Source organism: Symphalangus syndactylus, chromosome 4, assembly GCF_028878055.3.
Source record: "Symphalangus syndactylus isolate Jambi chromosome 4, NHGRI_mSymSyn1-v2.1_pri, whole genome shotgun sequence".
Classification (NCBI taxonomy): Eukaryota; Metazoa; Chordata; class Mammalia; order Primates; family Hylobatidae; genus Symphalangus; species Symphalangus syndactylus.
Genome location: NC_072426.2, coordinates 33,222,810 through 33,237,398, shown reverse-complemented (window position 1 = coordinate 33,237,398; position 14,589 = coordinate 33,222,810). Strand labels below are relative to the sequence as shown.

General features: G+C 36.6%; 1 protein-coding gene across 7 annotated transcripts in view; it reads right to left on the bottom strand.

Annotated features, from left to right (window-relative positions):
* Positions 1-215: 215 nt before the first annotated feature.
* Positions 216-14,589, bottom strand: part of BICC1 (BicC family RNA binding protein 1) — a 329,904-nt gene continuing 315,530 nt past the window's right edge. For 6 of the 7 annotated variants that reach the window (XM_055274350.2, XM_055274351.2, XM_055274352.2 and 3 more), the window contains 3 exons: positions 13,876-14,036; positions 11,130-11,229; positions 216-2,874 (listed from right to left, as the gene is read on the bottom strand). In XM_055274350.2, coding sequence (XP_055130325.1) covers positions 2,744-2,874; positions 11,130-11,229; positions 13,876-14,036 — 392 coding nt within the window. In that variant the 3' untranslated portion in view covers positions 216-2,743. Of the gene's footprint in view, positions 2,875-8,297; positions 8,376-11,129; positions 11,230-13,875; positions 14,037-14,589 lie in introns of those variants that run through there. The other variant, XM_055274353.2, reaches the window with a different exon arrangement.

Sequence of the window (14,589 nt, the reverse complement as noted above, 5' to 3'; positions counted from 1 at the left end):
CTGACTAAAATAAAGTGCTTTAGTTTCTGGTTGAAAATGAGGAATGTCAATGCAAAATAAGAGAACACAGAATACATATTCAATTCTACGAAGAAACATCTTTCAACTTTGCTGAAAATGGCAAAAAAAAAAAAAAAAGCACATTTCTTAGAAAACAAAGATAGGCATAGAGTTTATGCATAAAGATTTTCTTTTAAAAAAAGACACACTTCATATAGCAAGAGCAATACAAAGGGGTTATATAAATTTATTTTTCATGTAACAATTGATTCAGTTAGAAAAAATTCCCATTTTCAATGTTAATTCCATCTCCCATTTTTGGAAAAAAATCACTAAAAGGACAAAAACCCACAGAAAAATACAATCTGTATCTGTTCTATATTTACAGATAACCAGTCATTATTAAGGCGCAGATTAAAAGTTAACATTTATTCAAATCATCAAAATATTTTGTGCACCATATAACAACTCTGTATACTGTAATGTCATATTCCCCTCATTGCATCAAGAGAAAGTGAGAGAAAGAACTTCCAGTGTTTTTATTTTTAGCCACCCTACTTAATCTAATTTAAGTGGGACAGTTTTCCCTTTGGCATATCAAAGCACTGTTCATAAATCAACTTAATACTGCATATTCATTACATCTTCCTCCTGTTGCAAATGCATGGTAGAGGGCTGGGAAAAGAGTTCCAAGATTATTATCTGGGAAGGTCTTATTAAAAACATAACAACATTTAGAGTACTGAGTTGTTGAACAGGACCCAAATCTGGTATTGTTAACCTGTACTAAATGTTTAGCATGATGCATTAATACAATCAAATAAGATGGATGATCATCACATGATCCACAAGACCATTTGTACACATATGCACAGGATGAGTAAAGGGAGTGATTCAGTTCAACATCCTTAAGCAGATAAGGCTTAGTTTAGCTTAAAAAGGGCAGTCCCTCAGTGCCAGTTATAATTGATAATTTTATGACAGGCCCATTATCTATTCCTTCAAGGTAACCAATACCATTTTTTAAAGTGAAAATTTTTCTGTGTGCAAAATGCCTCTTCAATTCTTGTTCTTACTGTAATGGTCAGACTCGGCCATGGAAAAGTGTCAGGCAAGTATTTTTTATCCCATATTTGTATAAAAGTACCCAACTCTTGTATATGCTTATCTAATGCCTTCTGCTGAGAGCACATGAGAGTGGTTTATGTCCATGTAGAAAATCTTGACTACTGAACATAAATAACTCTTTACAGTACAGGTAACTGACAACATTTCCTATGGGAAAGTTTTCTAACAAATTAATATACTTGGAAATAATATTGCTTTGAAGAAAGAAAGGCACTTTAGTGTTTCTTCATGGATTAAAAACACTTCATAAATCTGTAAGATCTCTGAAAAGACCCAGGAAACAATGTTGCCTGATTTCTTGGACTTTCACAGTATAAGATTGTAATAATGACTCTAGCCACTTAAAAAGATATCTTTTTTTTTTTTTCCTTCAGAATTTAGCTGTCTTTATGAATTGCCACCCTGGAGGCTCAAATAAGCCTGTTCATTCCCAACAAACGTATGTCTACTTTAAGCAGACAGACAGGGTTTCAGGAAAGTCCTGTGGCCACACGGAACACAGCTAACGTGTACATGATAAGGATTGTAATCTATTTCTCCTCATAATGGCAACAGTGCTGTCTTGTCAGATGATTATTTGTCTTTTTAAATAAAGTGACAATCTAGGGCTCCAGTTATTGAATGTCGTCCATTCTCTACCATAAATCTCTAGTAAATATCAATTTCATCAATTATGTACTGTATGCTTATAATATCTAAAAATAAAAGTTTGATATAAATAAATGTCCTTTAGTGGCAATATACTAAAAAACAGCCCTTTGCCTCCAGACGACCATTAAAATCATTTTAGCATTATAGGCAGCAGCTAAGTATGACGACTGCAAAGGGTTAATACTGCAAAGTCCATTTGGTCTTTCTTTGCACCTATTACTGTGAACTAGGTCCATTGCTAGGTGTTTCTAGGATGCTAACATACATGAAACAGAATTGGTCCAGAAGCAAGTGGACTCACTTACATTTCCCAAAATCACAGAATATTCTGCACAGAAACTAAGATCCAGTACCATTTCAAATAAAAGTCTGATGCAGTCAGAAAAATGTAACTAACTCTGATCTGTACCAACATATTAGGTGACACAAAAATGAGAGAGATGGAGACAGCGAGAACTTCCACAGGACAAGAAATCAGAACGTGTAAAGTGCTGAAAGACCGCAATAATTATTTTAAAGCAGTACCAGAAAATTCCACTTTGATTATTTTTTAAAAATCCCCAAATACCAAAACAAAACAAGCAAACAAAATAACTTCTAAGTTTTCTGGCATCCCAGATGTCAATTCATCCTTCATTTTAAGTAAAAAAAAAAAAAAAAAAATCATCAGTGCATATGTTATATAGGTAAATAAAAACAGGAAATAAAGCCCTATCCTCATATTGCAAATTCTGTCCAACCGCCATTTTAAAAAAGTAATCCATATTTGGTGTTCCGTATGACATCATAAGAACATCTTCTCTCTCTTCTTCCTTTTTTGCCATAAAGTACAGGTGCGAATAAAATGCTTTGGTCCCGATACCAGACACCCAGAGTGCTGAGGACGGTGTGCTGTGAAGGCTGTTCACACATCTCCTGTGTCCACTTTACAGTTAGTCAGCGGGCATGTGCCAAGAGGGTGCTGCTACCAGCGGCCACTGACACTAGCAATGTCTGAGTGATACTGACGGGGTAGCCTTCCACTCGCTCCACCTTCCAGGAAAGAGGTGCGTGCATTTGTCGATTCAAAAAGCTTTCTTCGGTTTTTATTTAGTTCTAGAGAGAGAAAGAGAGAATTGTTAGGAGCTCAAGAGAAGTTCTATGTATACTACAGGACATGGCACTAGAGCTCAGAAAATGGTGACGTGGTAGGTTTTTTGAGGAAAGCCAAGTCTGGTAGCAAAAGGAAAACTTTTAGTTGATGGTCAAGGCATTTCTGAAATACTAGAAAGTATGCTATTAAAGATAGCATATTGATAGTCTAGAGAACAAAGGACAGCAAATAGTTTATGTTGCAATTCATAAACTCCTAACAGCAAACAGTTTCTATCATAGTTTGTAAACTATATTGGAGGATATACCATTCTCAGAAGTCTCTAACCAAATTAAATAGTTTGACCTACTCCAAGGGTCATTTCAGACGCAAGAAGAACAATCAAAGCTCGTGAAAGGACGTACGACTGATGGCACAGAAAATTATTACAGCTACTGAACTCATTCATGTCAAACATGGCAATCATTTAGTTTTATTAAAGTCAGATATGAAAAGAAGACCCCACACCTAAGCACAGGGATATTGGAGGAGCATCCTGAAGTACAGCTGACCCTTGAATAATGCAGAGGTTGAGGTACCAAACCCCTCCTGCTCCCATGTAGTCAAAAATCCAGGTATAACTTTTGACTCCCCCAAAACATTATTAATGGCCTACTGTTGCCCAGCAGCCTTACCAGTAAGTTAACACATGTTCTGTATGTTATATGTATTTTATATTGCATGTTTACAATAAACTAAGCCAGAGAAAATACTAAGAGAATCATTACGAAGAGAAAATATATTTACTTATTCATTAAGTGCAAGTGAATCATCACAACGTCTTCATCCCTGTTGTCTTCACGTTGAGTAGGTTGAGAAGGAGGAGGAGAATGGGTTGCTCTTGCTGTTTTAGGCATAGTAGAGGTTCAAGAGGTAGTGGTGGTGGAAGGAGAGGCAGGCACACTTGGTGTAACTTTACAAAAATACATCATAATTTCTGTCTGCCATTTTTGCTTTTTTTATTTCTTTAAAAATGTTTCTATATGGTACTAGTCGTTCTTCCACTGTTTTATCAGAGAAGAATCCATGTCATTAAAAAAATCAGAAGCAGTCTTGAATAATCGGAACTCTTCTGCCAGACTGTCTAACGTCAGTTGCTTTCTGGCACGGCTTCTTCTATGTCTTCCTCATCATCTGGCACTGGTTCAGAAACATTCATCGCCATCAAGTCATCTCTATTAATTCCTCTGGTGTGGTATCTATTAGCTCCTGAATTTCTCCAAGATCTGATATTGAAATCCCTCACTTTATTTATTTTTGCCATATCCACAATTTCTTTCATGATTTTCTTGACTGGCTCTATGGTAAATTCTGTGAAGTCATGCACAATATCTGGACACAGTTTTTTCCAGCAGGAATTCATTGTTTTGGGCCTGATGGCTTCACAGCTTTTTCTGTAACAACAATGACATCTCCAATGGTGTAAACCTTCCAGCTTTTCATAATGTTTTCTCTATCCGGGTTCTCTTCTATAACCTTGATAATCCTTTCCATAAAGTACCATGTGTAACAATCCTTAAAGGTCCTTATGACCACCTGATCTAGAAGCTGAATTAGAGACTTTGTGTTTGGAGACAAGTTAACTAGTTTGACCACTCTGATGTTAAACGCATGGGGTTTTCAGTGGCCAGGGGCATTATCCAACATCAAAAGAACTTTAAAAGTCAGTCTTTTACTGGCAAGTTACTTCCTGACTTCCTGGAAACAGTCTAGAAAAAGCATTCTTGTTATCCATGCCTTCATGTGCTACAACCAAAAGACTGGCGGCTGGTGTTAATCTTTTCCCTCCAAGGCTCAAGGGTGGGCAGCTTTACAGATAAGGGCAGTCCTGATCATAAACGTGACTGCATTCGCACAAAACAGCAGTCAGCCTGTCCCTTCCTGTCTGAAATTCGGGTGTTCGTTTCTCTTCTTCTTCTTTTTTTTTTTGAGACGGAGTCTCGCTCTATAGCCCAGGTTGGAGTGCAGTGGCATGATCTCCACTCACTGCAAGCTCCGCTTCCCGGGTTCACGTCATTCTCCTGCCTCAGCCTCCCGAGTAGCTAGGACTACAGGTGCTTTGCCACCACGCCCAGCTAATTTTTTTTTTTTTTTTTTTTTTGTATTTTTAGTAGAGACAGGGTTTCACCGTGTTAGCCAGGATGGTCTCAGTCTCCTGATCTTGTGATCCACCTGCCCTGGCCTCCCAAAGTGCTGGGATTACAGGCGTGAGCCACCGCGCCCGGCCTCGTTTCTCTTTCTTACTAATAAAAATCCTCTGTGGCATTTTTTTTTCCAGAATAGGACACTTTCATCTGCATTAAAAACCTGTTCAGGTATATAGTCTTTCTCCTCAATGATTTTCTTAACCATGTCTGGGAACTCATGTGGTATCTCGTGGTTGACAAAAGCTCCTTCTCCTGTTATCTTCACATTTCTTAAGCCAAACCTCTTTCTACAATTAACATACCATCTTTTGCTGTCATTAATTTCTCCAACTTTAGATCCTACACCTTCATTTTGCTTTAAGTTGTCATATAATGACTTTGCTTTTTCTTGAATCATGGAGTCAATAAGTATGCTTTTTTATAACAATCCTGCACCCTCTCTAAAACCTGCATTTTCAATGCAAGATAAAAAAGCTATTTTGCAAAAAGTGCAAGGCTTTTGCATCTGCAGGTCTAGCTGCAGCAATGGCTTCTCAAATTTCCTTTTTTTTTTTTTAAACAATAGTCATTATGCTGGATTCACTTATCTTGACGTGGTGGGCAAATGCAGCTACACACCTCAATCTGTGGTCCATATTAAGCAATTCAACTTTTTCTCATGATGTCATGACTTTGCTTTTGAGAGCATTAGTGGCACTTTATGTGGGTCCTATGGTGTTATTCAAGGTCTATGGTATTGTACTAAACACAATGAAAAATACTCAAGAATTGTGAGAGATCACCTGTAACTGTTATATGCAACTTACTGGAGAGATTAATTGCTCAGGTGGAGATTAGTGTCATACAGTGCTTTAAGCAGATACTTGTAACATCGAGCTCACTGCAATAGCAACAGGTGGCTATGAAATTATTACAGCAGTACTGTATATAACAGTTAATTTTATGCAGTTAAGATTTAAAATGTCTTTATGTTTGTTTACATTTCTCTCTGCTGCCAGTGGTGCCATATATGGTCTGTGAGGTTTTGATAAATTTTAACATAATAGATGTGTATATTGTATGGTAGTAAATGATAAAATATGACTAGTATCTGTATATATTTCATACATATGCATTCTTGACATATCTAACTTTTTCGTAAATGTTTTCAATATTCCCAGGCTATGCAGTTTGGAAGTTTTTTCAAGTTGTCACAAATCTCCAAAAATATTTCCAATATATTTATTGAAAAACCTCTGTGTATAAGTGAACCTATGCAGTTCAAATCCATGTTGTTCAAGGGTCAACTATATTAAGCCACAGCCCCCATGGCTCTGCCAACTCATGAAGCCTATACTTCTTGAGTCAGAAATAGTTTTAGAAAGAGGCATATGAGTAGGTTTCTTTGAATAAAAAATTAATCTAGTAAAAAAATCATATCAGCTCAGAAAATTAATACGAACAACAAATACTTGAATCTAAAATTTCAGGGAAAACCTGAGGTGCCCTATTTGAATTGTAAAGAAATCAGAGTACTCTGAAAACACTGTTTAGTTTGTCTTTTGCCAACTAAAAATTATTAACTGGAAAGGTAAAAAGTTAATTGAAACAGATTACGTTGTTTTATGAGTATGCATCAACCTCCGCCCCCACCTCAAAATCACTGATGTAAGGCATTCTGACAAACTCATGCAAGTACACAGAATCATCAGACTATGGAAATTAGGGTTTTGATAACAAACAAATGCAAATACCCTTAAATTTATTCAGTTTAAAATAGATTAGAGGGATTATGTAATTGATTGGCTTAAAGTTGTCTCTTTGAGGGGCTAGAGCAGGTGATTCACCTTATATTTGCATGGTACTCAGTACTTTTTAAACCACACACACACAATCAATTCCCTTTTGAATTGTGAAGTTACAATGTAAGATATGGCCATCTACAGTAATGCTGAAGACACAGACTCAGGTTGTAACAGACTGCACGGTGTTAAGGATGACCATATGACCAGACACGCTCCTATGGCCAAGTTCTGGAAGATGACCAATACCCTTAACATTTTACCCCATTGCCTTCCAAAATGTAAATGCCTGCTCTATATGGTCAAAGCAACACTGGAGATATCTCTCTTTTGTTCATATATAGGTCTTAGGAGAGAAGAAAAATAACAATGATTCATTAGCCTTATTGTATGACAAGCACTTTACATTTATTTTGCCCTATTCAAGTCTTCTTTAAGGGATAGATAATATTACCATTCTCCATTTTATAGGTGAAAAAACTGATTTAAAAAATAGACTAAGTCACTTGCCCACACAGGTACTAAGTGACAGAGATGAAACCTCACATGCCTGATGGAAAGGTCAATGCCCTGAGCACCGGCCTTCAGTGACCCACTGGACAGAGAAGACCAACCAAGGCATCAGGAATACAAATCTGAGAAACCGATAGTTCCAAGTATGCCAGATAACAGAGCTTTATTTGCTATTTTAACATGCCAAATTTAATTTTTAAATAGAAAAACCCAGCTTCACTCTGAAGAAGCAAGGAAGGTATCTTTACAAGCAAAAGACACATGCAGGCATGCATACAGATGGCTGTTGTTTCAAGTTCCTCCAGAAACACAGTTATTAAAAGCTGAATACATGTATCTTGTTAAAAACAAAAACAAACACAGCACTTCAAAATTCAGAAATCAAGACAGAATTGAATATATTTAACGGCAAACTTATAGAAGCGTTAATAATAAATGAATCCCCTTAAGTACACAGCCTGGAAAAGTTTTATCATCTTCAAGCTAGGGACTATCTTCGGCCTCCGTTTTCTCACGGGAGAATAACGTACAATTCAGGAGGACATTCCCATTTTACAGCAAAGAAAAAAAAGGAATGAGGCCAAACAACATTCTCCTTTAGCATATATAACACGTATAACTGAGCACATGACAACGACTGGGCCATAAAGACAAAGTTTTTCAAAATAAATATTAAAAACTTTATTCTGAAAAGACACATCAGCTAGATCTTTGAAACAGTAAAATGATCACAAGGGAATCCAACCCTAACCGATACAGTTTCTAAGAGAGTACATACATATGTTTTTAAATGTGATGCACAGAGATAAATCTTCCAGAGAGGTTATCAAGGTCAAGTCCTACTGAAGAGACTTTAGAATTGTTGTTGTTGTTGTTTAAATGATAAGGCAAACTCCTCTAATATTTTTCAGTAAGCCTAAGGGATGGTTTGGGAAAATACCAACCTTTTTCTTTGAAATTCCAAGGTTCACACAATCCTGGCAGCTCTCAGGATCTTGTTGCGGATCTGAACAGAGTCACAAACTAAAAGAATAGGTCGGGAAATGTTAGATCTACCTGAGGCCGTGGTGGGAAGCCTGTCAACAGGATGCTAAGCGTCCTTTCACTGAGTCCCTGTACATTTAACCAATCATGAAAATATTCTGAGAAAAATCTGTGAATTTTCCAAAAAAAAAGTGGATTTGGGGAAAAAGAGATCAAATTTATACTTTGATCCATCTCTATTAGAGATAAATTTCATCTACTGCTATAACATTAAATGTATTTTGGCTTGAGATTAAAAATAAAACCTTCTACTGAAAGAATCACTCAGATTATAAGTTTAAAATCTACAAAATTTAAAAAGCAATTTTAAGCAAACTCTGGACCTAACCAATCTGTAACCATAAGCCAAATGTGAGTTCAGACTGCCCAGCTATACTGCATCTATAGGGAGACAGAATGTTCTGGGACTATAAAGGGATGTCTTTGTTATCAGATAAGTTGAATTGAAGAAAGAAGCTTTTTGATGAAGAATTTTCTCAATAAAAATGTATTGCTTTCAGAGAAAATAATTTACCAGGTTCAAACAAATGCACTCAACAAAGTAAGACAAAATCATTCTTAAAATAATCAAGTCCTTTATGCTGTGCAGAGCAGCCATAAGGCGTTTTAGTCAGTCTCAAACTCCCTTTAAAAGCAAGAGGACCTGGTGGACCCCACTGAGAGAGGAAGTCTGCAAAAGTACTATATAACCTCAACAGAATGACAAAGAAGATAATGATTAGAAAAAATATATATTTTTTAAAATAGAGAACTTGAAACCTTTCTGATTCCCATCTTACCTCCCCCAAAAGATACTGATATATTCCAGAGTAAAGGTATTGATGATCTATCTACAACCTGCTAATGTATTTACAGCTATCTGCTTGTTGCTAAAATCTTTACAGAATTCGGAATTGGGTTGGGACACCAAAAAATGAACTTAGTTTTCACTATATCCTCACTGCCATTCCATGAATCTCTAGTGAAAGATTATGGAGCTCTGGACTGTACACTTCACTGATAAAAAATTGCTGGCCTGCAGGCATATTTCAACAGTATAGGTATGGTGAATGCATAAGTTAATCACATTTCAAACAGTATATAAATTTCATTTGCAAATTAATAAAAGAATATGAAAACTTTTAAAGTTAGCTTGAGTCTAGGGATAGCCCCGAGGATGAGCTTTACAGAAAACAAATTTTAAAAATTACTCTATTATCATAGATGGTAAAAAGAACAAGTACTAAAACTACAGTTTTGTCCATTTTCACTAAGCCTGACGATATCACATGAAAGGATAGATCTCAGAAATGGAAGGTGACCTTTGTACAATCATAAATTCCAATCTACCTTCATGATTAATAAACCAAAGCCAAAAGAGGTTTGGAAACTCACTCAAGGACTCATGACTTAGCATAGGTAAAGCCCAGATCTCCTATTTGAATCCAGTGTTCTTTCCACTATACCAAGATGATCTTATGAGCAGGAATTATGCATTTTCCCTGTGGAGTTCCATTAATAGAGCCTCGGGTACACACAGTATATCCAAGAAGAAATTTTAGAAGTTCTGGTAAAACTGATGAGTGTAGAACTCTGTCCACAGAAGAACCTAATAGGCTGCCACCAGGAAGCTCAATGGCTGGATTTCCACTCCTATTTCAAAGATGCTTTGCCTATATCTGCTTCAGATAAAGATTTCCTATGGGAAGATGGGTGGGGCATTCAACATGCTGCTAAAATAAAATGGAAAACCACTGAGGTTTTAAATTTTATCTGCTGATCTGATTAGTGAATGCTGTCTGGAATGGACTTTGACCAGTTGGATGTAACTGCTGGCTTCACCGAGGCATAGCCTGCAAATTCAGTGTTCTGAAAAAGCATTCATTTTTCCACAGCACATGACACTTGGCTTCTGCCCCTGGTGTGTCTGTCTTTCTGAGACTGGGACACATATAAACTTGACATTCAAGAACTTTATTGGCAAGTCTTCAAAAACTAATCCCATTCCCTCCTTCAAATTTCCGCATATTTCTCTAAACACTTTTTTGAGGTTCGTTACTATGTATTTTCCAACTCCTGACTCATCATCTGGCTCAATTCCTTTCAAATGAGTGGCACCCAATAAATATGTATAGAGCATTTTCTAAAATATATATGCAACAGATGCACAAAGAAAGTGGCCTAGGGAGACAGACATTATTTTCCTTCATTCTGTGACTATCTTCAGGATACTACGTCCTGTGACTCATAAATTCTATTAAAACAGTGGGAAGACTAAGAAGAATTAAGACAAGTAACACTGCCAGATTCCACACTATTGCAACCAGCATTCTTTTCTTCTCAGTGCAATGATCTCAGTCGGTGTGCAAGGACACACACATTTGAAACATAACTGCCAATCAAGAATAATTATTCACTAATGTAATGATTACTGTTTAACACAACAGCAAAGAGGAGAATTAAACTTTCTCCCCAACTTCTCATGTTCTGCATAGGGCAATTTTGGTTAGATCTTTCTGAAGAGATCTATTTTCATATATGACCCTTGTTAAGGCAGGTTTTCAGGCAATGCCTTGATGAAAAAGTAAGACAGTCTCAGGATCTGTCACACTGTTGACAGGAAAACCCTCTGAAACCACAACTAAGGTGTTAGGTTAGTAAGCCAGCAGTTAATGGGTAGAAACAACCCAATGGCTGAGACCACTGGCAGAGGTTATTCAGATTTTAACATATGAGTTGAATATTTATATTCACCTGAAATTGCAAGCAGCATTTTCCTCCTGGCACCGAAAGTAGTTATTCCCAGCTCCTTCAGATCCTGATCTGTGAGAGTGAGGAATGTCTGAAGATCGATCTGTGGGTAGAAAGGTCAATCTATAACCAATATATTAATTACTTATTTTCTCTCCCACTGTAGGATCAACTTGTTATCATGCTTATTTATTAATTATACTCTGCCTACTTCCAGAAAAGAAAGGTCATAGCACAAACCTAAGAAACAAGAATTAAGAAAGGTGGTGAAATGGAAATGATGATTCTAGCAGAAGATTTAGCTCTGAGCAACCCAGCAACTATAGCAAAAAAGGAAACACAAAGGATTGTACCATTTTTGTGAACGGATAAAAGGAAGAGCATTATCTGTTCAGGAAAGAGAAAAATATTTCTTAGGTTGGGATTTTGAATTGGTTAAGTGTACCTTTATCTTTATAAGAAGAAACTAAATAATAAAACAGATGGCATCTTCCTTTGTGTTCAACACAGGATTGAAAGGATTGAAAGAAGAATTCCCAGACACAATCAGATCTACAGTTCACTTGGCTCAACCCAGCAAACTATCACTGAAAGGGACACAAAAGAAGTATTTGCAGGAACTATAAAACTGTACTGTCTGGCATCAGGAACAAAGTATGAAGGGAAATTGCCCAAGGATCCCCCACTTTCCTTTAAAGATAGTGTGTAAGAAGAGAAAGACAACAGATTCTGAAGCCAAAGAGACTTGGGTTCAGATCCTGACTCTGCCATTACTAGCTGTGGGCACAGAGGGTTGACAATACTGTATCTTGCAGAACTGTTGGGAGCATTCACTATAGCTATAAAGTACTGGGCTTACCAAAGAAGATAATTGGCAGGCATGGTTAGTAATAATGCATGTTGATACATCATCTGTGAAAGTTGCTAAATGAATCTTCAACATGCTTACAATAAATTAAATCTCATGAAGTTACTTATGGGGGATTCTTGTTAAATCACATCTGAGTATTAGAAAATATCCTACATTGAAAGAAGCAGATGACCAAATTTCAACATGCCATGAACAGGTAAAACTTTTCATTAAATGATACTGAAGATAATTTAAATTGTCCTGTTTTGATTTGGAAGGTACATCCAGATCTTAGAAAACCTTAGGCCATCATTTATCACAGTTCTAAAGATATGTTTTCAGAAATTCTATAATAGAGATTCTTCAGCTCAAGTGTTCCCCAACTTTCTCTTAAAGGACCAGATGGTAAATATTTTAGGCTTTGTGGGCCATAATGTCAGTGTTGTAGTTACTTTACTTTGCTGTTATAGCTGGAAGGAAGCCATAGACAATATGTAAACAAATGAATGTGGCTGTGTTCCAATAAAACTTTACAAAATTAGGCAGCAGGCCTGCAGACCACAGTTTGCTGACCCCTGCTGTAGTTAATGAAATATTAAATTAAGTCCCTCTGGCTTTATACTTTCATGTTTTTTTTCCTTCTTGGAGTAATTGGAATAAGAAATAGCTACAATTTCTATGCTTCTTCAAATAGGAAACATAGATGAAAACAAACCCAGAATATCACTGAATTAACATTCAATCTCTTGCTTTTTGACCTTCTGTGCCTGGACACATTAAAATTCTTCTGCTTCCAGCTACCATCATCTAACCAGCAAGATAAAATAAAGAGATATATTCTTTAATGCACTGATTATGAAAGGTTTATTCAGCTTAGAAAATTCTTGGTTAAATGAACACTAACTCAGATGTAGGAGAAACAGAAAAAAAAACTCAATACCCTGAAATTTAATACACACAACAATTGCCCTTTCAGTGTAAAAAACAAAAACGTTCAGCATTTAAACTTAATAATTTATTGGACCATGGGCAGTACACTGAATTTATGATACAAAGTGCCTAGTAAAAACCATAGATTCTTTATTAACTGACACGTGCCTAGAAATTACTGACTAAATCAGATGTTCTCTAACATAAAATTAAGCCAACTAGCACCAAACATGGACCATGTCTTGATTTGAAAAAGACACAAATGTATAAAACCATTTTAATTATCTGACACTTTGAGTTAGCTGTGCCCCAGTAATGTGAGAGCACTGTTAGGAAGAATCATGCCTGGGGCCTCTTTTCTTTGTGCCAGTACATAATAGGATACAGCTAATCAGTTTGACCAAAATCCATGGTCGTGATTGTTCAGTAGACATCTCAGTTCTGTCCCAGTTCAGGTGAAACCCAAACAATAAGTTAATTAATAAATTAACATGTTGAAAAAAAAAACATATATTCTGTGAGAACAGACTTCAGTATGACCAGGATGAGTCAAAAACAGCCAGAGATATTTCAGATGCTGTTATTTACTTTTAAGTGCCACAAATAAAGACAACAACAGATTCAAAATGAAATCATGTTAAATACAGACTTGTTACTGCCCTTAAGGGAGCTGTGACTACAAAAATTCCTAGGAATCTCTATATCGACTGGGTTTTATTGCTAAAACTGTTACATAGCTATTGTACATTTTTCTGCAAGTATGATTTTCTCTATTTCTGCTGTCCTGTGTTTACTAGCTGCACTAAATAAGAAATGAGATGACATTTTTCTTAGTAGCAAGAACAAGCTATGAGACTTGAATAAATGCTCAGTGAAAGCATACTCATAGGTCAGTAAGTGATTTCATTCTCGAAGTCATCATACACACAATCAAAACAAAGATACTTGGGAAAATAAATAATGACCGACCTCTTGTTGCTGGAAGACATCTGTGTATTTGCCCAGGCCCAGTTTGCTGAAGAGCTCAGGGAGGTCAGAGCCTTTGAAAGAGCTATTTAGGTTACAGCCATTGCTTCCTGTCAGCGAGGAAATGCAGTCCATGTAATTGCTACTGCTGAGATAGTGTTCCGCTGAAAGGCAAAGGAGAGACAGGCTTGAAGTGTAAATGCCCAGAGAGAACATGGTTTAATTAAAAGTTTTAATCACCTAAATATTTCAACTTTCATTGTTCAGCTGAATAGGGCAGTAGCTGTAGAAATACAGCAATCCTTTACTGAAATATTGGCTTTTCATTAAGGAAATGCTGGTTATTGCGTTCAGGGAGGCTCTTGCCATTTAAAAGGTTACACTTGGGAGGCAGAAATTCCGCAACAGTGCCTCTGTAGTTAATAATCATTCATCATATTCTCCCTGAGTAGTCAGAAGCATTTGTTGTTTATAATTGATTGGATGTGAATTAAATGAGGAGCTGTAAAGAGGATCCCTGGGACAAAATAAAGGTATGGAAAGTTATTACAAGTCCAGGCTCCGTTGGATGGCAGGGTGGCTCTCTGTATCTACACCTGTGCTTTTCTTTGGTCAAAGGAATTGTATGATATTGCAACACATGAATCCTGCTCCCTAAAAAATATAATTAGGTAGCAAGGTCACAAAACAGCACACTTCCAAGATTAACAGTAATGT